This window comes from Callorhinus ursinus, unplaced genomic scaffold, assembly GCF_003265705.2.
Source record: "Callorhinus ursinus isolate GAN/ISIS: 27379988/994484 unplaced genomic scaffold, GSC_fseal_2.0 scaffold6, whole genome shotgun sequence".
In the NCBI taxonomy this organism is placed as follows: Eukaryota; Metazoa; Chordata; class Mammalia; order Carnivora; family Otariidae; genus Callorhinus; species Callorhinus ursinus.
Genome location: NW_027397068.1, coordinates 50,456,939 through 50,480,255, shown reverse-complemented (window position 1 = coordinate 50,480,255; position 23,317 = coordinate 50,456,939). Strand labels below are relative to the sequence as shown.

Below are 23,317 nucleotides of genomic sequence, written 5' to 3'. Positions count from 1 at the left end.
TTGAGGGCACCCTTTATTCTTAAAAGTTGAATTTCGGTACCAGTCCTCCTTGTGAAGGCCCTTGATTACAAAGGAAATTTTAGACTCTGCCCCTGAGAAGCATGAGCCATCATTCTCAACGAGTTTGTTGCCAAGTAACCAAGAACAATTTCCCCAAATTAGTCATCAAGAGAAGGACCAAGAGGAATAAACAGAATGACTAATCCTGGGGAAATCGAAGTTCACCCAAGAAACCCAAAAGGAAAAAAAAATAGAAAAGATATTGTGCCCACCACACTCCCACAATAACATCTTGCCCACCTACCTGCCTTCAGAGTAGAAGGGTTCAATTGTTCAAAACAAACTTGCTTGAATACTAGAGCTTACCCAGCAGCACACTTCAGTGATAATTTGAAGACTATTGGCAAGAACTAGGCACACATGTGGCATTTCTTTTGTGAGGAGGAGCCCAAATCTGTCAGACTCACCATTTTTAAAAATGTCTCTTTCGGGGCACCTGGGTGGCTCAGTTGGTTAAGCAACTGCCTTCAGCTCAGGTCATGATCCTGGAGTCCCGGGATCGAGTCCCATTTCGGGCTCCCTGCTCAGCAGGGAGTCTGCTTCTCCCTCTGACCCTCCCCGCCTCATGCTCTCTATCTCATTCTCTCTCTCAAATAAATAAATAAAATATTTAAAAATAAATAAATAAATAAAAATGTCTCTTTCTTCTTCATTAGGATGCATTTTGTTTTCAGATTAACAATTGGTTTCGGAATGATGTTTGTGGTACAGGGCACTGTCTGCTCCCCAGCCTGTCAGGCTGCATAACTCCCTTAAGTTCCAGCCTTCTTTACAATAAGCAATCTTGATCTGATACTTGTTTCTTTCTTGGGTTCATTGTAAGTTTGGTTGAAGAATAGCTTCAATGTTCTTTTCTCAGAAGGGTAAATGGTAGAAAATCTTCTGAGATACCCATGTCTAAAAATGCCTTCATTATGCCTTCATGTTGAAGTAATAGTGTGGGTTGTTATATAACTAATTCTAGGTTGTCCTAATTGACCACCTTGACACTTGGCAGCTCTATTTGTGTGTGTGTGTGTGTGTGTGTGTGTGTGTGTGTGTGTGTGTGTGTCCATCTAACAGTAAACATCATTAATATACTTATAAGGAGGGCTGGTCAAGGTCAACCATCCACCTGCCATGTCTCCTCTGTAGGAGGAGATCACATTCCTAGTAACCTTTCCCTTCCCAACTCTTATCCTGCCTTTTACTATAAACTGTCTACATGGCTGTTTAGGGCCAACCTTTCCACTTGTGCATCAGATCCTGTTGTTTTTTATCTATTAAAAGCTATTGCTCTAGCTATTGTTCCCTTTCTCTCCTGTATCCCTTTATATTTTTTCTCTGTTCTTCTAGATCACTGCCATGAGCATATAAGCATGAAATAACTTCTCACATGTTAAATAATCTCTCTCAATCCTGCATCTTTGTCCAACTCCTGCCCCATTTTCTCAGTTTCTCTTAATAGAAAAACTCCTCCAGGGGTGCCTGGGTGGCTCAGTCAGTTGAGCAGTTGACTCTTGATTTTGGCTCAGGTCATGATCTCAGGGTCTTGGGATTAAACCTCTCCTTGGGCTCTGCTCTCAGCAGGGAGTCTGCTTCAGGATTCTCTCTCTGCCTCTGCTCCTCCCCCTGCTTGCTTGCTCTCTCTCTCTCTCTTTCTCAAATAAACAATTAATCTTAAAAAAAAGAAAAAGAAAAACTCCTCCAGTATACCAATTATTTCTCAGTAAAATTGGGAACAAACTTAAAAGCAAACAAAACAAAACAAAACAAAACTCCATAGAGTTTTCTAGTTCCTACTCTCGTTCTTTCCCTCCCATTCTCTTTTGAACCCATTCCAAATGGCTTCTACCTTTATCATTCCACCAAAACTGTTCTTTCCAACCTCACAGTGATGCCATGTTGCTAAATCCAATAGGGAAGTTATCAGCCCTCATTTTTCTTGACTCATTAGCAAATAAAACATAGCTTTAACATTGTTGATCACTCCCTTCTTTTAATCATATCCTTCACTAGACATCCAGGACATCACACTATTGTAATTTTTTTTTTCCTACTTCATGGGACGTATTTTCAGGAAGAACCAGCAAATAAAGAAGAGGAAAGCTTCCAGAGTATAGATTAAAAGATGAAAAGTATTAACGAATGAAAACTGCAGGGGGAAGAAAAGGCAGGTGAGGGGAGACTAAGAAACATGGGATGCAGTGGATAAATGATAGGGTGGCTCCTCCATGATCCCCACCTCCTGGTATTCACACTCTCGTATAGTCCTCTCCCCTTGAGTGTGGACTAGACCTATGACTTTCTTTTAGTGACTTGACTATGGCAAAGGTGATGGATGTCACTTTTGTGGCTACACTACCTTATACAAGATCCTTTCTTGCTAGAAGACTAGGGCTAGGGATTCTCTCTCCCTAGCTGGCTTTGAGTTAGAGAATAGCCATGTTGGGAGGTCTGTGTGGCAAGTATCTGAGGGTGGCCTTGGGGAGCTGAGGGCAATCTCTAGCTAAAAACCCCCAATAAGCTGGGGCCCTCAGTCCTATAGCGGGAAGGAAATGAATTCTGCCAAACTTGGAAGCAGATTCTTCCCCAATCAAGCCTGCAGATGAGACTGCAACCCAGTTGACACTTTGACCCTGAGCAAAGGACTCCGCTGGACTGTGCTTGGAGTCCTGACCCATGGAAACTATGAGATAGTAAATGTGTTTTAAGCTGCTGAGCTTGTGACACTTTGTTACACGGTAATAGATAACTAATACATGAGAAATCAACCTAAAGTCTTAACCTAAAGGTTAAGGGGAGTTCTAGAAATAAAAAAATACAGAAAATAAAGGGGAGGAAATAATAAATTATGCAATACAAGAATTCCAAAAATATGAAAAAAAATTAACAACTCCAATTGAAAACTGTTGAGAGGGATTAATAGGTGCAGAGAAAAAAAGATTTACACGAAGATATGAAATTCCAAACATCCAGGAATAAATAGAAGAGCTTAAGAAATTTTGACAGGGAGAAGAATACCAGTTTCTCTAAAAGGAATGAAGATTAAGTGGGCAGCCTATTGCTGGATGCCTTCAGAGTTCTGAGGAAGAGCTATTTTAACCTAGAGTTATATATCAACCCACACCATTACTCCAACATGAAAGCAAGACAAAGGTATTCTCAGGCATGCATAGCTCAAAAGGTTTTCTACTATTTACTCTTCGGGGAAAAAAAATGAGGATTTACTTCAGGAAAACTTAAACTGAATCCAAGAAAAAAAAGTATGAGGTCAAGAGAGAGGAGACTAGCCCAGGATGAAGGTTACACAGCAAAGCTGAAAACCGACCTGCTCATATTAAAACAAATAGTCAAAGGAGGTCAGTGAATTCACCTCCACAAATATCTTCAGGAAGCTAAATGACCTTAGTGCAAAATATATATATGCTCTTTTAGGAAAATATGAAAGTAATTAGAAACTAAAAGAAAAACAAATATCCATAAGAAAATCAAGGTTCAAATATGAAGCAATAAAAAATGTGGTATAATTTTAAATAATTGGTAGAGTATAAGAAAATAAATGATCTGATTTGAACATTTGGACATATTTTTTTCTTTTAGTATTACAGCTTTTAGTGACACATGAGTACATTTCTGTATGTATCCCACCACATTACTTCAATTAATTCTACAGTGAATAATGTATTTATAAGCAGTATCCTGTTATAAATGTGGTATGATTTTTAAAAAACCATCTATAGGTAAAGTATGAATAAATTAATTAGAGCTAAAGACACTACAAACATAAATGCTATAAATATTGATCATGTAAAAATAAGATGAGTTTTAGAAGTTAGAAGGTGATATAGTGAGAATTGGAGGCATGTGGAAAAATCCAATCAAAGAATTAAAAATAGCTATAATGAATTGGGAACAGAGACTGGGACTGACAAGTTTGTGTGAGTGAAGGAGCCAGTAGGAACGGAAATCCATTCTGCACTCTGTTCATCAGCCCCTGTGTGTGAAGGGGACAGCTTGGGGTCTAATTTCCACAAGGCCTGGCTAGGGAGAAGAGGAGCAGCCTCTTGCTGAACCTAGAATCCATTCCCCTGAGCTTCCTGACAGCCCTGCTCCAAAATGCTCAAGACAGTGTGGATATGTTGGGACAGGGGAGTGTTGCTTCTCCAGGTGTAGAAGTCACAAAAGCCCCCATTTTCTTCCCAGTTCTGGAAGAAAGCTCTGGAAAAAAAAAAATGTTCCTCCCCTCTAGTTGTTTAGGTCTTTTCAACCCTAAGCACTCAGTTCTCTTCACCTCCCTCTTAGGCAGCATAATTCCCCTCCAGCATCTGAGGTCTTGGCCAAACAAAAGCCAGGAGAGGGGGGCCTGTCTTCTGGGTGCCTGGCAACCACCACTTCCTGCAGTGCTGCACAAAAGCACTGGATCTGGCTTGGAACACAAAGGCCTGGAGATCTTCTGGGTTGGGGGGATAAACACTCCCTAGCAGCCAGACCGAAACACAAACTGATATTTTCAAAGAATGATCTTATAAGATTCTTCTCCTCACCTCCCATCTCCCCACACAATCTTGGAGTCTCTGAAAAGAAGACTGTGGCCCCTCCAAGAGGACTCGATCTAGGTTTCCCAGGAGGTTAGTTCCCCAGCCTGAAGCAGCTTATCAGGTGGTGAGGGATCTTCCCCACGTTCTCTGGACTACTAGGCAGGGGCATCTGGGTCCCTAGCAAGTGGACCAAGAGGCGACTCCCCAACTCATTATGTGCCTGAGGCACAGAATTTTCTTAGGCTCTGAAGCCCCTAGTAAAACCTCAAGTTTGGGGAGCAATATTTGGCTTAAAAGCCGCTGGAGAGGAAGAGAGTCAATTTTTGACAAAACCAGACCCTGTCTCCTAACTGGGGGTTGTGCCCTTCTCTTCCTCACTATTCTTTTCCCCATCTTTAGGACCTCTATAATGTGGAGTAAAAGGGAAAACGAAAGAAGCCAGCTAAGCCTAATTTCTTATTGTTTGTAATGTCTCCACTCCTTGCTCCCTCCCAGATTCTCCACAGTTACTATAAACACAGCCCAGTTTCCTCTATCTAGGAATCTACCCATTCCTGGGTAGATTCCACCATAAGAAAAGCAAATACAAGCCCATTGGGCTTTCCTAAACCCTTGGTGGCTTGCTTCGGATCTTCCCATCATGGGGCTAAGAAGGGCTCCTTGTCTCCCCTGGAGCCACGGGGGGCCTACTGCATGTTTCAGTGGCTTTGCTTCAGTTCCAGGCTCCATTAAGAGCCATTTGATGGGGTACCAGACCAGAGGGTATTCTCTCTAGGATGCCTCAGGACCCAGCTCTCTAAAAGGGTGCCCACACCAAGTTCCCCAAAGCTTGCTCAGGGAAGTCAGGGCTTTTTGTTGCTATGGTAAATTTCCATCTATCACAGCAGGCAAGATATGGGCCACTGAGGTCAATTTATTCATGCCTTGCTCTTGCACTCAGGTAAGTGAGCAATAGCTTCCTTATTCCTTACCTCCCCCCTTTCCTTCACCCATTTCAGTGGGTAGGAGAGAAGTTGGGGTGGGAGAGTGGGTATACAATGCCTAGTAAGGGTGAGGATACAGGGGGCGCCTGGGTGGCTCAGTTGGTTAAGCGACTGCCTTCCGCTCGGGTCATGATCCTGGAGTCCCGGGATCGAGTCCCCCATCGGGCTCCCCGCTCGGTGAGGAGCCTGCTTCTCCCTCTAACCTTCCCCCCTCTCATGTGCTCTCTGTCTCTCTCAAATAAATAAATAAATCTTTAAAAAAAAAAAGGTGAGGATGCAGCAAGGTGAAGCACTCTGTTTTGCATATACCCTGTTTTAAAAGAGCAAATTCCCAGCTACAGGTGTCTGAATCTCCTGGGCCATCTCCTTCTGCACCAGAAACTCTAATTTCAGTACAAATACAGACCCCAGCCTTTTCGACAGCCTTCAGGTGGGTGTTTAGGAAACGGACCTGCAGTGTCCTCTGGTTTTCAGTGGATTTGAAATCCTTTTCTAAAGTTCTTAGACATTTTATTTTTTTTTTAAGATTTTATTTATTTATTTGAGAGAGAGAGAATGAGAGATAGAGAGCACGAGAGGGGAGAGGGTCAGAGGGAGAAGCAGACTCCCTGCTGAGCAGGGAGCCCGATGTGGGACTCGATCCCGGGACTCCAGGATCATGACCTGAGCCGAAGGCAGTCGCTTAACCGACTGAGCCACCCAGGCGCCCAGTTCTTAGACATTTTAATTGCAATGTCTGAAGAAAGGTTGCTCTGAGAAGAGTTCCTGTTGTGCCCCCCTAAATTAACCTAACCCCCAGCACCTCAGAATGTGACTTTATTGGAAATAGAGTCTTCACAGATGTAATTAGTTACAAAGAGGTCATACTGGACTGGGTTGGTTCCTAATCCAATATGACTGATGTCCTCTCTTTATACGAAGATGGACAACACAAGGAGAACACTAGGTAAGGATTTGAATTATGATGCCACAAGCCAAGGAACTATCAGAAGCTGGCAGAAAGTTCTGAACAGAGCCTTCCCTCGTACTTCAAAGAGAGCATGACTACACTGATGACTTCATCTTAGACTTCTAGCTTCTTGAACTGTGAGACAATAAATGTTCATGTTTAAGCCCCTCAGTTTATCGTACTTTGTTACAGCAATCCTAGCAAATGAATGCACCTGAGATATTTCATAGGTGATATTATTTCTGGCCTTGGACACCTGTCACTGTGAGACCATTTACTTACTATCCCCACTTGTGTCAGACTGTACATACAGCTACTTATTTTCTGATTGATTTCCATTTGGGTGGGCTTCCCCCACCCAAATCCTAACAGCTTAGCCTGTAACTCAGGTGGTATGGCCAGGTTGGGATATGCTGGGGTGTCCTTAGAACTCATACAAGGTGGGGGGAAAATGTGTTCTTGGATGAATCTTTAGATGTGTATTTTTTTATCTCCAGATTTATTTGAATCCCACATTTCTGGTGTCATCACCCACTCATGAGGGCTCAAACTCAGAAATAAACACCAAAAATTGGCTTCAGCTACTCAAAAGAGATCTCACAAGTCTATGTATATTACTCACCAGGAGCGAGATGGAGTTACCCCTTCCTTCCTCAGGCACAGAGCCTATTAAATTATGTAAATGTTTTTTTTGGGGGGGAACTGTTTTCCTTTAGCCTGGAGTTCCTTCCTAGGTTCCAAATGGAGATGTAGAGAATGTGAGATGTGGGAAAAGAGGGGCTGAAGAGCCACAGCCTATCAGACCTCCCAGGAGCTCAGCAGGCTGCTCAGGGATCAGAGTTTACAAGGAAGGAGAAAAGACCGCTCCCCTTTCTCTGGCTTGGTCCTAAGCAAGGGCACAGACCATTGCCTCAACTCCTCACAAAGTAGCTGAGATCGGCCACCACCTTTTGCCAAATCTGTGGACAGTGTAGAGAACAACACAAAGAACAACAGCTCAGAACAACAAAGAACAACAGCTAGGCTGATGTTAACTTGGCTGCTGTACACCTGCCCGCCTCCAGGTTCGGGAGCCAACTCTTTCCCTGCTGGGCCTCCAGCAGGGATTCCCGGAGTATTTTCCTGCCTCATCCCTGAGCCCTGCTTCCTTAAAGCCCCAAAGAAAGAACATTTCCCTCCCTCCCCACCCAACCTCATCCCAGACCTCAAAGTTGTCATTTTTGGTTTCTAGATCTGCCCCTTTCACAGGAGTGACTATGGAAATTTCCACTTGCTTCCTGGGATTGCAGCCCTAGTTCAGAGGGGTTTGCCTTCTTCTTTGACCCTGACAAGACAATAGTATCCAGACACAGCCGACCAACGTTAGCACAGTTCTCCAGGCCAGAGTGATTTAGTCTGGTACCACGGCACCTGCCAGATACCCACAGATCAGTTCAGACTGAGCTTGGTCAAATCTAGTCCAGTTGCTTTTTTTTTCCCTTAAGGCTTTATTTTTTAGAGTGAGTTTAGGTTCACAGCAAAATTGAGCAGAGGTATGAAGATTTCCTCTATTCTCCCTGGCCCTCCTATCAACAACCCCCACCAGAATGGTACATAATTTACATTAGTGTAAATTATGTTTTTATTAGTGTAAACATATGTAAATTATGTTTATATACATTTGTCAAAATCTATAGAACAGTCTTGCTGTTATATATTCTATAGATTTTGACAAATGTATAAAGACATGTTATATAATCATACAGAATAATTTCACTGGTTTCAAATTCCTCTTTGCTCCACCTGTTCATCCTTCCTTCCCCTCAAACCCTGGCAACCACTGATCTCTACCATACTGACTTTTCCAGAGTGTCGTATAGTTGAAATCATACCAAAAGAAGTCTGTTTTTATGGTTTCTTTCACTTAGTGATACGCATTTAAGGTTCCTCCATGTCTTGTCATGACTTGACAGCTGTAGTTGCTTTTTAACAATTTCTTCATTACGAGATGGGTGGTGGGCCTTCCTGCTCCTCATGCAAACTTCGGGTCTCCAGTCCCAACTCGTGGCAAATATTCTTTTTTTTCTTTCCATCTATCATCAATCTGTTTTCGAACAAGAATTCAGAAATGAGAAGACTGCCACAGGAAGGTGCACATTAATGTGGTTATCTGAACTCAAAAATGAGCTTAAATATTTCCTGGTGGAAAATAAGTATTATTTGGCTGTTCGGTTTGGCACTGAGGCCTATCGTGATATGTGACAGATGTCGTGCACAGATAGAATCTATATAGTTCCTTGCTTTTAATGAATATATCCAAAGAGTATATATGTATTATGCAGTATCCTGGAAAATACAGACTTTGCAACTATTTAAATTCATGGTAAAACATTTAGATGTCAGCTTGGAAATGTATGAAGAGCTACAGAATTTCTCAAGAGTTTTTCAAATTTTTTTCTGGTATCCTTGAGCAAAGATGTTTGAGGGCTACCAGCTTGAAGCAACTGAGTGAAGGAGCAAAGGCGGCTACATATTTTCACGCTAGTTACTTTTCAGGACATCATTGCATGACAACTGAATACAGTCATTACCCAGGATAACCCAGGAAACATTCCATCTAGTTCCTACCCTATGTCAGCTAAGGCAGGGAAGTGTATAATGCATATCAGCCTGATGATTCAAGTAAAATGTCTTTCAGAATGCTCATCAAAAACTTCAATTCGGGCGCCTGGGTGGCTCAGTTGGTTAAGTGACTGCCTTCGGCTCAGGTCATGATCCTGGGGTCCCGGGATCGAGTCCCGCATCGTGCTCCCTGCTCGGCAGGGAGTCTGCCTCTCCCTCTGACCTCCTTCCCTCTCATGTGCTCTCTCTCTACCATTCTCTCTCTCTCTCAATAAATAAATAGATAAAAAATCTTTAAACAACTTCATTTCATCATCTAATTGCCTAGCCACCTCAAATTTGGCCATTCTTTATATTTCTTTTTTTTTTTTAAGATTTTATTTATTTAAGAGAGAAAACTTGAGAGAGAGCACAAGTGCATGAACAGGGGGAGGGGCAGAGGGAGAGGCAGAGAATCTCAAGCAGACTCCCCTCGGAGTGCAGGGCTAGATACCAGAACCCTGAGGTCATGACCCGAGGCCAAACCAAGAGTTGGACGCCCAACCAACTGTGCCACTCAGGCGCCCCTCTTTAGATTTCTAATTGCCCTTCATGGTGTTCAAATATTTTGAAAGGCAGGGAAGGAATAGAAAAGAAACACCTGAAACAATGACAAGGAAAGTTCTATTTACTAGGGCTTGATGTGAATCTTTGTCCTGTTCCTCACCAGTCCCTTGGCCTTGGACAAGACTCTTTCCTTGTCAGGCCTTTGCCAGGGGTTAGACAAAGGGAGAGGTGCATCGGCAGGGCCCTGAGTACAGCAGGCCCACATCAGGCTCAGCACCCAAACTGACCTGGAGTTAACTAATGTTTTTTGATAATTTTAAAGATTAAAGATGACATGAAGCTAGTAATTCTACCATATAATAATTAACGGCTTCATTTATAAACTAAAGCTGCTGAGTAGGTCACAACATAGTTAATTACTTAAGCATTTAGGGCCTCAATTTCTCTACTTGTCAAAAGGGCACACTGAACTTGATAGTCTCTGAGGTTGCTTTCAGTTCTTACATGTTGTGGTTCTTAGTAATGTCATTATAAAGCTGAAGAGAAGAAATGGCCAAGGATCAGTTTACTTACTCAGTAATGATTGTGCATCAGGGAGATCTCTCCTGAGCCCAGGAAAGATTAGGCTGTGGGTAGAACCCTTTAAAAGGGTGCAAATCTCCTAGTCTTCTAGAAACAAATCAACAAAGGCATCTGGATGTTGCTCATCTTCTGAAAGATACTTGCTCTTTGAATTAACATATGTGCTAATTCAATTTTATTATGTTTCTTATACATACAGATCTTCAAACCTGGGTTTTCTTTTCTTTCATTCTCAAATGTCTGCTTAGGAAGTAGGGGATCCGCTAAAGAGTCTCGAGTAGGTTACATGGGTTGTGGAAAGATTTAAGTTGAGTTGTGATGCAGCTGAGGTTTTGGAGAGAACCCAGACTCTGCTGGCTGGTGAGTCTGGTGCTGGGGACAAGGTCTGGGGTGGGTGGTGCCATGGCTGTCCTGCCCATCAAAATACACGGGTCTTACTTAGTTCTTCTACCTTTTTCAGAGGGCAGATATAAGTTCTGGCAAAAGTTCATAGAGCGATAAAATAGAGCTGTTTTCTTCCAGCCAATGAATGACACAAATACCATACAATGAGGATGACTGAAGTGACAGTGTCTCAGCCTACCTGGGCTACTCTGTGGTGCTCTGCAGGGGGGCAAGACTCTAGAATTTGCCAGTAGGTTCTTCACTGTCACTTAGAAGTTTCTATGAGGATAGAAGTAGCCAGGAAAGAGATGGAGGGGCTAGAAACTGCCTCATGAATGTTTCTTATTTTTTCAAGAGAAATTTTTAAACCTTCCTTTTGTTGTGAGCCATGCTCAAGATGATGATACATATATCTTAAGAATTCCATTCGTATTTATTCCCAAAGTGAATACCTTTTCACACCCAGGGTAGCTTCAAGTAGACTCTGTGACCCAGATCCTGTCTCAAATATCAGTACAAAACAGAATAAAACAAGAGTTCTGGAGACAGTGAAAATTATATGAACCTAAGGAGACCATTTATGACTAACCAGCAAAGTGTCCTTACTGAATAGCAGCTGGGACCTGGAAAACTGAAAAAAGATGGCTGTTTTATGTGATAACAAAGAAGTCTCCATCAACGGCTGCAGTCGGAGATTCACATAGAGAAAGGAAGGATATTGGACTCAAAAGGAAGGCCAGGTCCAGGCGCGATGAATGCAGTCACACAGTCTGGAAAAGTCTCTAGTTCTTCCACAGGAGTGTCTTGTTCATGGTTCTATCCCCATCACTTTGTACTGGCTTATCACTGCTATATTAATAAGCACACATTTGTACGGATGGATGAATGAATTTTTTTGAATGATTGCCCATATTCCTTTCCTTCCAGGGCCCAAGGACACCTGGGTAGGCATAGATGCAGCATGAACAAACAGCTTACTGGAGCCACAAAAACCACACAGAGCAGTGACAAGAGCAACTCCCACCATTGGTGAGGAGCTCTCTCTTTTCCCAGTAAACGCTGGGGGCAATTAAATGTTGCAAACTCCTCAGCCCCTCGTGGCAGGAAACCTGCTCTTCCCTCTAACTACCAGGAGGGGACAGCAGAGAAGAGCAAATTCAGGTTCGAGGCCTCTGTAAGCAAAGCCCACCTCACTCCCACAGATATCTCAAGGCCGATTTTCCAAGCTGTGTCCTTCTAAAAGGTAATGTTTTTTTTGTTTAGTGGAGAAATTACAGATCTAAAATTAGAGAAGTTAGCAGAAATCTGCGTTAAAAGTGCTTGGTGACTATACAGAAACGTTTCTTGGAGTGTTTGTGTTCTAAGAACAGCATACCCTGTGGACAATTTCTCAAATTTTCTGGATAATGTAAGACCCCTCTCATTTTTTAATTCCCCAGAATACCTATTAACCTCTCAAGGGACACTCTGTAGAACATGAATTAGGAAGTGCTGTCCTAGCAAATCCATTCTGTCTTGATGCCCACGTTGATTCTCAGCTTTAAAGGTGAGAGAACATTTCTTTGGCAGCAGGGAAGGACGGACTACAGTGCTGCCCTTGCTATTTCGTGGAGTGAATTATCTAAAGATGGAGCCTGATAAATGTAGATACACCCTCAATCCTTTACACCTGGCGCTTTCCCTTCTCACTTCTCTCCTGGGAAGTCAGGCCAGCCCTCAGATTTTCATGTGAAAGTTAAAGATCTCACCAGGGGCCTCCAGTTGGGTATGCGGCTCTGTGAACTGTTGAGTCAGGTCATGCTATTGTAAAGGCTGGGGATTCATAGACTTTTCTGGTTTATCACCACTGTATCCCTTGCCAGTCAACTGTCATATGCTGTTTTTGTCCTTATTTAGAAATGGAGTGCATGATTTGGATGGATAAACAAATAGCTTCTCATCTACAGTTACTATTACTATTGTGTTGGTGAATAAATTATATTTAATATAGCACCTTAACAGTTTTAAAGGCACTTTCAAATACTTCGCTAATGTTAGTGATTTTATCTTCACTAAAATCGTTTTAGAGAGTTCATGTCAGGAATTTTAGACTCTGGCCAACATTGGCCAAAAATGAATCAGTTGCTTGGTTTTGGAGTGGTTTATAGAACAAAGGCGGGCAATAGGGAGAACAAAGTCTTGGGAAGAACCAGGAAAGTTCTAGGGAAATGGTTGATAGGAATTAGTGAATGGTCTTTTCTGAGTTCTGTCATCGGGAATGACTAACTCTTCCATTCAGGTATAGTCCCTGTGTCACCTCTGAAGACTCACATTCCAAAGACAAAACATCTCATTGTCACAGCAGGCAGTTACAAGCCTACCCCTTGGCCAAAGGGTGGTGTGCATTAGTTGGCAGGTCCACCAAAACAGCGTGTAGTTTTCCCAAAAGAAAATTACAAGGATATTGCCAAAAGAAGGGAGCTTGGCCGTTTGGCAAAAGCAGCTTTGGTCAAAGCAAATGTATGTCTCCCTGTCCAGATAAGGAAATTGAGCCTAGAGGGATGATGTGAACTACACAAAGTCAGGTGGATATTAAAAAAAAAAATCCAACATTAGAGTTTATATGATCCTACTCTTGAACTAGTATTTTTTTCTATTATTGCCCTATATTTCTATGGCGTCCCTTGGATGCAAATAGCAACAACAGCTATGACTTACTAAGGATCACTGTGATCAGATACTGTTCTAGATACTTTCTGTATATTAATTCATTTCATTCTTAGAGGAAACCTAGGAGATGGGTGCTATTACTATCTCATTTTAGAGATGAGGAAACTCAGTCTCGGTTCCCAGACTTCCTTGCAGTCAGGCTCTTGATGTCAGTTACATGCATCTGCATGAAGGTAGATATAATGGGGAGGCTCTTTCCTCTGCCTCTTCAGGGAGTTTCTGCTAGCCTATGGGATCAGGTAGATGTGAGATTTTCCTGAGGCAGCATTCCAGCATCAGTAGCTTCCTGAAGAACGCAGTGATGGGGGCAGTTATGGTCTGACCCCTAGATTTCAGCAACACATTCTTGAGCTCACAGCTCTGTTAGGTGGCCTTGGCTATAGGAGCTCAGCTAAGTCAGTTCTGTATTATTCTTTTTTTAAAAAAAAAAAGATTTTATTTATTTATTTGAGAAAGAGAGAATGAGAGACAGAGAGCACGAGAGGAAGAGGGTCAGAGGGAGAAGCAGACTCCCCACTGAGCAGGGAGCCCGATGTGGGACTCGATCCCGGGACTCCAGGATCATGACCTGAGCCAAAGGCAGTCGCTTTAACCGACTGAGCCACACCTAGTTCTGTATTATTCTGGGAGTCATTTCTGCGTGCTTGGAATCTGATCTTTCAGGCCTTCTAATGATTTTATAAGCACTCATTTCCCTGTGTTAAATTCCTTCCTGCTTAAGATTCCAGCACTGAACTCTGACTAATAGGAGCGGTCCCTAACTTAATTCAGAGAGAGAAGGTGTGAAAGAGGGGATCCTGGCCCAGCCTGTGGGCTTCCTGGGCAAGACAAGTCTATTCCTGGTTTAGCTGGTTGTGCTGAAGTAGGAATGGAACCACCACAGTGAGGAGTGAGACAAGACCCCGTCTGAGAGGGGAAATCAAGTCAGGGAGGCGCTGATTGGCTGGCCCACTGTAGAGTCCGAGATGGGAGGAGATTGCAGAGTTCACGTCCAACAGGGCAGGAGATGGGTCTTGAGATGTCAGCTCAGCTCAAGCCAGACCCTGCAGGGTATCTTAAGTCTCATTAAGAAACTGAGACCAATCCTCAGAACACTGGAAGCTGATGAAAGGTTTAAAATAGCTGGAATCCATGTAAGGATCTAGATATGAGAAAAGAAATCTAATTGGTGCCCCATGGAAATGGCCTCGGGGAGCAAGAACAGTCAGGGGAATCTGTTAGAGGTTCTGCCCAAGGGGGCAGGCAGTCAGGGGGCCTGGATTCAGAGAGCAGCTGTAGAGAAGGGGAGAAGGGGAGAAGGGGAGAAGGGGAGGGATCTGGGAGATGGTTAGTAAGCGTGTTCATCTGGACAGAACGCTATTTCCCAAATTCACGGAGTCAGATCCAAAATTTGTGGGGCCTGGAAGTTTTAAAAATTGGGGGGCTCCTACTTTAAAAAAATGCAAAATTAAGTATGAAAGTGAATATTTATTTAGCTAAATTACAAATAATAAAAAGCTGCCAAGTGTTACAAACAACACAGGATCAAAGAATTGCCTGATACATCTCACAATACTTTTTCCCCATCTCCTCTTCATACACATGTTTTTGGTGACCTTATTTTCTACAGAGAGAATGGGAAGAATCCAGCCTGTCCTCTAGCATGACTATCCTCCACAGCCCGCATGTTCCTGGTGTCGGGAGCCATAAGACATGTTACCATTAAGAGACTGCTTCTAGCTCTGTCCCTTTCCACATTGTGTCCCAGGAGTGACAATGTGGAATATGTGCCATGTGAGTTGGCACAGTGGGCAGCAGGAGAATTTCTGGAAGTCCTTTTATAAGGAGAGCTAGCAAGAGCTTAACTAGACACCAAAGTGCCTGTGAGCCATCTCAGGGAAGCCCAAACCAAGTGTTTCTCCAAATTAACTGCCCCTAAACTGGATCCCAAATATTCCAGGGCCGCTATGTCACCTGACACGAAGAAAATGTGACAAAGAGGATGTCAGTGACATGGTGCAAAGAGTTAGTGGTCTTAATTTACTGAAGTTAAGTATTTTACTTTTGCAAATTTTACAAAAACATACGATCATATGAATGCATTGCTGGAAGGGCCAATGTGAGAGGCGCTGAAGCCTAAATTTTGTTAGCTTTGTCTTCAGTCTGCTTTTGCACACAATGAATTCCCCCTAGACGAATTCAGGAACCAACTCCGACTTGGAGACTCTGCGGTCAAAAATAACTCCCAGGGCGCCTGGGTGGCTCAGTTGGTTGGGCGACTGCTTTTGGCTCGGGTCATGATCCTGGAGTCCCGGGATCGAGTCCCACATCGGGCTCCCTGCTTGGCAGGGAGTCTGCTTCTCCCTCTGACCCTCCCCCCTCTCATGTGCTCTCTCTCTCATTCTCTCTCTCAGATAAAATAAATAAAATCTTAAAAAAAAAAATAATTCCCAAAGTCCTGCTCGGAGCTGCCCCTGGGCCCATACCTCACAGCATAATATCTAGTGACCTTCAACACCGGCCCTGGTAGCCACAACGACCGACCACCACCATTATCGCCTGAAAGAGGCGTGAGATTCCTATTAGTTCCTGCCACCAGCTTCTGAAGGAAAATCCAGGGTGTGTGATCTGCTCGGCAGAGTCTGGCCATATGTGTAAAGGTAGCCGGAAAAGGGGCCTTCCCAGCTTCTGTGCAGTTGATTTTTTCTTTTGTGTGTTTTTTTTTAAGATTTTATTTATTTATTTGACAGAGAGAGACACAGCAAGAGAGGGAACACAAGCAGGGGGAGCGGGAAAGGGGGAAGCAGTCTTCCTGAGGAGCAGGGAGCCCGACGTGGGGCCCAATCCCAGGACCCTGGGATCATGACCGGAGCAGAAGGCAGACGCTTAACGACTGAGTCACCCAGGCGCCCCTGTGCAGTTGATTTTCTCTTCCATACCCTCCTCAGTGACCAGCGAATGAGGAGAGATGTGATGTAGGTAGACCAGAGCGTCCAAGCCAATAAAGGCCGCTGTTGTCCCACAGGATTGAGCAACTTTTTCTGACATCATGGTATGAAAGGAAGGATAGCCCAAAGGAAAGGTTGAGTCATTGAAAAAAATTTGGTGGATGCCTCCATCCAAAGACCATGTAAGAGTACGGAGGAAGATTTAAAAATTAGAAATAACTTATTTGGAAAAATTGCTGATCGAATATGAAGAAGGGGGCTCATTTATATAGCTAAACAGGACAAAAGCAGATGTAGGCCTAACAAATCAATAAGACAGTGTCATTTAAAGGAAGATTATAAGGGGTACAGCCCTCTTAGTTGCTCAAATGCCTCGTTGTGCAAATTTGAAAAAGCTGCCCCTGCCTCATGACATTGTTAGTATCATTTTCTGGAAAATTTGTTTTATAATGAAACAAACCAACCTGTGCTGTCAGTGAATGGAAATGGTCCACCTATAGTTGTGCAGTGTATGAACTGCACAATAGTATATGGTAGCCCTAAATTCGAAGAATTTTTCTTCAGATTCATACTCATTAGATATACAATATTATAACAACATTAAGAAAATATTTTTTTCTGAAAATACTTTTTACACATGATTTACATATGATTAGGATCAGTCTAAATTTCTTAACATGGCCTAAGATTACCTTTCCAACGTTATTAGTGATTTTCAATTTTTCCAAGTTCCCTTCTAGTCACTACCAATATGCACATATGTTTTTAAAAATATTGTAATCGTAATCAGCGTGCAATTTTCTACTCTGATTTTCCCATTTATAATAATAGTATAACATTTTTTATTGCTATACTGTCTTTTAATGATTTATTCTATAGTTTTATATCAAGCAAACATGTAATAAATTCAACCATGCTTCTTTTGTAATTTGAGGCACTTGAATCCACATGTTGTGATTGGTAGTATTCTACATATAGGAAACAAAGTTACATTGAAAACTTTTAGAGAAAGAAGTTATTTTGATAGTATAAAGTGGCAAAATGATAACTATCCTTCAAAAAAATCATACCAAGATGAGTATTTTATTGGACTATGGGTAATGAAGAGCTGAATTTCTATCTGGATATTTTTTGTCTAAAGATCATATTTCTCCATTTGTGTTTACACTGTAATGAACCATTTTGGGATTAAAAACTCTGGAGGTACATTCCACATAAACATAGTGCAGTAAGATACACTGCCGAGAAGCAACGGGGTGTAGTGGAAAACATGTGGGTTTTGGAATCAAATGAACTTGGACCGCTGTGCTTTGAAATTTTATGTTCCACAAAAAAGACTTGCACAGGAATGCTCAAAACAGCTTTATTTATAACAGCCCAAACTGGAAACAGCCCAGGTGTACCTCAGTAGGAAAATGGATAAATAAACTATGGTATATTCTCCCATGGAATACGATTCAGCAATAACAGAATGAACTTCTAAACACACACACAAACGTGAGTGAATCTCAAAACTATGCTCAGGGAAAGAAGCCTTACACAACACTACATACTTTATGATTCCGTGACGTGAAGAGCCAGAACAGGTGAAGTTAACTCATGTGAAAAAAAAATCAGAACATTGGTTGCTTCCAGAGGTTGAGGTGGGAATTTACTCAGAAGAGATATAAAAGAACTTTTGGGGATGGTGGGTGTGTTCTGTAACTTAATGGGGGTTGTATGTACTTTTCTGGAATCATGTCATGGGACCCTTCGGATTTGTGCACTTCATTGTATGTAAAATGTTGCAAAGAAAATAGAAGAACTTAAACAAATATTAAACTCTAGTTAATGACACACATACCAAAGTATTTCAACTTACCTTGAAATTCATAAAAACTAAGATGGTTTGATGGCTGGATAAGAGGGATTGAGGTATAGACAGGAAAACGAGCAAGGATGTTGTAATGTGTTGATTACAGATTCTCCATTTTCCCGTGTTATTGAAAATGTTCATAATAAAACACTGGAAAGCCTTTTTTGATCTTGGGCATGCTCATGAACTTCTCAAATTCAATTTCTCAAAATGGGGGTGGTAGTATTTACCTCATGAATTTGTGAAGTTAAAAAAAAATTGCCACAGGGGCGCCTGGGTGGCTCAGTCGTTAAGCGTCTGCCTTCGGCTCAGGTCATGATCCCGGGGTCCTGGGATCGAGCCCCGCATCCGGGCTCCCTGCTCGGCGGGGGGCCTGCTTCTCCCTCTCCCACTCCACCTGCTTGTGTTCCCTCTCTCGCTGTGTCTCTGTCAGATAAATAAATAAAATCTTTAAAAAAAAAATTGCCGCAAATATAAGCCCGTTGTATGGTAGACGTTTGCATGCCTGGCAATGCTCCTTGCCTTCTTTCTGGCTCCCGCCTACCCGTCTTGTCAGCTTATAATATGCAAAAGACACGTCCTCTAGGATTCCGTAGCACTGACTACGAGCAGGCGGTCTAAAATGGTGTGTAGCACAATAATTGGGGTTATGGGGAATGAACTGTGGGCTGACTGAGGAAGATATATTTCTTGAGTGGTGGGACAGCTTTTGTGAATGGCAGTGGCTCATGGACAGCCTGTGGTGATATTGGCTCCAAAGAGATTAATGGAAGGGAGAGACGAAGGACAGACTGTTACAGGAAGTCATCAAATGGGTTTTGATATCTAAAAACTAAATAGTTCTTCAGGTCACTAAAAGCTCCATTTGTGAGCGCTCACTTATTTCAGAAATACTAATCCAGGGTCTACAGCATGCGTGGTATTGTGCCAGCAGCTGGGGCTGCAGAGATGGACGAGACACACAGACATAGGTGCCTTTGCTCTTGGAGTTTACATTCTAGCAGTGCTAAAGTTGGTTGGACTTACAGGAATCCGTCTGTTAGCCAGCAAATATTTCCTGAGTGTTCACTCAGTGCCAGCACTTGGAATGCCATACTGAACCAAACATGCTCCACACTCTCATAGAGCTTACTGTCTAACAGAAAAGCCAAATTTGATCAATCCACACCAATAAATCCACTATATATTAGAAATGGGCAAAATACTATGAAGGAGAAGCACAGGTTACTTCAGGAAATTCAGGCAGAAAACTATTCCCCTGTTGCCTGGGTGAAAAGAATTTACCCCACTAAAGTTTGCCTAGAGTTAGGAGAGTAAGGTGAGCCCAGAACAGACTGGAAGAGCCACGGCTCATGCCAGGTCTGCAATGGAATGAAGAACAGAATTAGTTATACCAGGAGGCAATGTAGTCAGTCATACTGTTTGCTCATTCCTTTTGATTTCTTGTTGGTTTATGCCTTAGGAGTCCCAGTATAGTTCAACTACAGAAAACAAAGTGAGAATGGCCTTTAGCCATACTGAGGAATTCTACAATTAAGTTTGTCTTCTGTCCCATCCAAGACTACAGCAAACACCCCGACACTTCGATGGTGCCAACAAGCTGCTGGAGGAGACACAGGGTCTAGGATCATTAAACGAAGCAATTATAAACGAAGCAATTACATGATCCACCTACTGCAAGAACATGCCCCGCCTGCCCCCCCCCACACCCAGTTGCGGTCACTGGCTCTGAGCAGAAAAGGTAGCAGCAAAGAGAACATGGAGAACTGATGAGAGGTGTGTGTGTGTCACAGACAAAAACCACTGCCCCTACAATCATAACACATTCTGGGAATAAATAAACACTAAAGCATCACTGCACTACACATTCTTCAGTGGGGACGAGCTGATCTGGGGGATTCCGAACTACTCACCTCTGAACCAGGAGGGAGCTGGGTTACGTTTGGAGAACTTCCCTTTTCCAGCACTATCAGCAGACGTACAACAGGTGCACAATCAATACTGGTTGAATTACTACAGGTTTCTTTCCATTTGCTCCCCGATTTCCTGGACGGAGAAGAAAAATTTGGAAATATCTAGTGATGAGCAAAGGAAATATACAAATGATAAGTTCATTTACAGCTGTGTTCTGATCCAGCAAAGAAGTAGAACTAAGTCCTGAGTAGTTCGGCTTCTGCCTACGGCACAAATCTGCCTCTCTGTCCGGGGAAGTGACTAGGACGAAAGGGCATATTTCATGGCATCCTCTTAAAATCAAGAAGGGCTGAAAGGGAAGGAAGCCAAGAAAATCCGAGAAGGACAAGGCTGGGAAATTAGGCTGTAGGAAAGCTACGGCATTAGACTGCCTAGCTTCACAGTCTCAGCTCCTCCACTAACTATCAAGCTATGAAACTTCAGGCAAGTTACTCAGGCTCCACTGTCTCTTTTGTAATATGGGGACCTGTTCACAAGTGGGGGTTTTTTTCCTTGAAAGAATCATCTCAAAAAAAACAAAATCATCTGGGTTAAGGTCCTTAGCACAATTTCTGGCACATAATAAGTGCTCCAAAAATTTTAGTTTTTACTCCTAATGAGTTTCTCAAATGATCCCAATTTCCTCTCTAAGATTTTTCACTAAATGTGATTTGCTAACTATATAACTGGAGGTAATATATCACAAGTCTGAAAGACCTTTTGTATAAATATATTCACAAATCAGGGGAAAAAAATCCTTCTCACCCCCTGATTTTTGCCTCAACTATCTATGGCCACTGATACGCACACAATGGGGCATTGGTCTGGTCTCTCTGAATTGGAATTACCCTCCTCCCAAAGCAGGCTTTCTTTTTTTTTTTTTTTTTAAAGATTTTATTTATTTGACAGAGAGAGAGAGAGTGAGAGCAGGAACACAAGCAGAGGGAGTGAGCGAGGGAGTAGCAGGCTTCCCGCCGAGCGGGGAGCCCGATGTGGGGCTCGATCCCAGGACCCTGGGATCACGACCAGAGCTGAAGGCAGACGCTTAACAACTGAGCCACCCAGACGCGCCCCCAAAGCAGGCTTTCATCACACAACCTGACAGAAGATTCAGGGTTGGCTCCTCTCTTAAAGATACCTGTGCTTAGATAAACGGGATTACTTTGCTAAAATCTCAGGGTGTAAAAAGTCCAAAGAATCTCTGCAGTCTGGGTCGGTGCATGCTTGGTCTCCGGCCTGGATTTGTCTGCCAGGCCTTGCCGAGAAAGAGGACAGACCGCATTCACCTAGAGCAAAATCAGGCTGACACAGTAAAGATGTTTTATACTTTGTTTACATGGTAAGTGTCCCGACTCTTGGAATAACAGTCGTGCTGAAAAACTGACACACTTTTCCTTCTGGTATGTCTTTGCATGAATTGCTCCCCTCTCTGCAAGAGTAACTGATACCATCTGTGAGCATTCTGGGCCCTTCTCTCCCTCATTCCCTTTCAAGCGGCGTGTTTCTCTTCTCTGCCTCTTTTCAAAGGTGCAGGCACACAAGCCGCGCACCCCCCCCCGTCCCCCCCCCCCCCCCCCCCCCAGCTAATTGCCAAAAACACTAGGTCTGAGCTCTGTCCCCAAGCCTTTTAACCCCTCGCTTCCAGCCCGCGTCTGAAGCGAAAACAATCCTGGGAGCCCGGCCCTCCCACTGCCTGTGATAGGCTGCCTGGAATAGCAACAGCCTGTGTCACCGAAAAGGGCAAAGCCTTCGGAAATAGAAACAAAGTTGGTTACAAATCACACTGGTTTTTTTTTTTTTTTTCACCCTTCTTTAGCAGGCGACCATGGGGAAAGTGACCACTGCTGTCAGAGCGGGCAGCCTGGGCGGCGCGGTGCCGCGGGGGCCCCTGTAACTTCTACGCCACCATGGTACCTGTTGAAAACCGCGAGGGCCCAGGGCTGCTGAGCCTCAAGGGGAGAGCGGCCGAGACCGAGGGCGGCGGCGCAGCCGGCGACGGCCGGCATCCTCCCTGGGCCAGAGGTAAAGTGAGGCACGGGCCGGCCGGGGCGGAGAGCTGTACTCGGTTCTCGCTCCTGTGTGTGCGCGCGCGCGCGCGTGTGTGTGCGCGCGTGTGTGTGCGTGTGCGTGTGTACACGTGAGCGGGCGAGGGGCGTGGAGAGAAGGGGACCGGATCCGGTGGGAGCAGGAATGACAAGGAGCTGTAACGTGAAGATCCAGGTCCCACCACTGGCAGGATGGGTCCATGGACTGTGTTGGCAGAATGTAGAACTCGTTCATTCGGGGACGAGTGACCGGCAAGAGAGGCCCATGTGTGTACACACACACACACACACACACACACACACACACACACACACACTTTTTCATTCATTGGCACAAATGGGCAATCTGTAACAAGTGGACATTTACAACCACCATGTTTTAAATCAGTATTTTCAGTAGGCTTCAGGAAAGTATTAGTTATGTAATCACTGAACACCACTTTTTTAAGTTCCCAGCCTCCGTGTGTAATGGATTTGTAATGAATTCAAGCCTAAAACCTCTGCTTGATTTGCTCCTGCTCTCTTTCCAACTGGCCTTTCAACCTGGGGGGTTCCTTTAATACTTTTTCCTTTCAGTGGTGAAATCTGAAAAAGTTTTAATTCATTTCAGTGATCTTTGCCGGGCCGAATGCTGTTCTTCACTTCCACATTTACAATTCCCACAAACACGTTGCAAGCTTTTGGCCATCCTTTCCTACTCTTTTAGCTGGTTCTCAAAGGAATAGAAACTAATTGTAATAGGAAATTAAATCAAACACAAATAATTCTCTCTCTCAGCTCTGCTCCCCTTCACCATACCATAGATTCCCAGGCCATAGATTGGAATTTCATGAATAGTCCAGAACACTAAATGATACAAAAGGCATGTACCTTTCACCTTGCGATGGATCTGTAAAGTTATGTTTGCATTGTGGGTTTGTCTGATCTTGGACTTGATTCCACGACCTCTCTGTCCGAGGTGCAGATTGGCTCCTAGGCAATGAGAAGCTGTCAGCCTTCCCTTACCCTGCTCCCTGCTCAACTTTTCTCCTGCTTTCCCACTTCTGCTCAAGAATGAATGTCTGAGGCCATCCTTCAGGATGGCTGAGTCCCTTTCTTAAGCAGAGCTGCCCCTTCTTCCTCCCGGGTGCTCTCTGGCTCAGTCTCAGAGCAGCCCAGGGAAGCTTGTATTTGAGGGTTCATGGAAAGAATCGCAGTGTTCTC

The 23,317-nt window shown here is 43.5% G+C and overlaps 1 protein-coding gene and 1 long non-coding RNA gene across 4 annotated transcripts in view; one reads left to right on the top strand and one right to left on the bottom strand.

Annotated features, from left to right (window-relative positions):
- Nucleotides 1-7,721: 7,721 nt before the first annotated feature.
- On the bottom strand, nt 7,722-22,136 carry LOC141372992 (uncharacterized). Its single transcript, XR_012378576.1, has 3 exons — nt 21,984-22,136; nt 20,030-20,162; nt 7,722-8,595 (listed from the first exon to the last, which is right to left on the bottom strand). It is a non-coding gene; the product is annotated as an uncharacterized lncRNA (long non-coding RNA).
- Nucleotides 21,805-23,317, top strand: part of SLC2A12 (solute carrier family 2 member 12) — a 53,376-nt gene continuing 51,863 nt past the window's right edge. Inside the window, exon 1 of one of the 3 annotated variants that reach the window (XM_073893963.1) lies at nt 21,805-22,091. In XM_073893963.1, the coding sequence (XP_073750064.1) occupies nt 21,977-22,091 (115 nt within the window). In that variant the 5' untranslated portion in view covers nt 21,805-21,976. The remainder of the gene's footprint in view (nt 22,092-23,317) is intronic. The other 2 variants (XM_025865613.2, XM_073893962.1) reach the window with 2 other exon arrangements.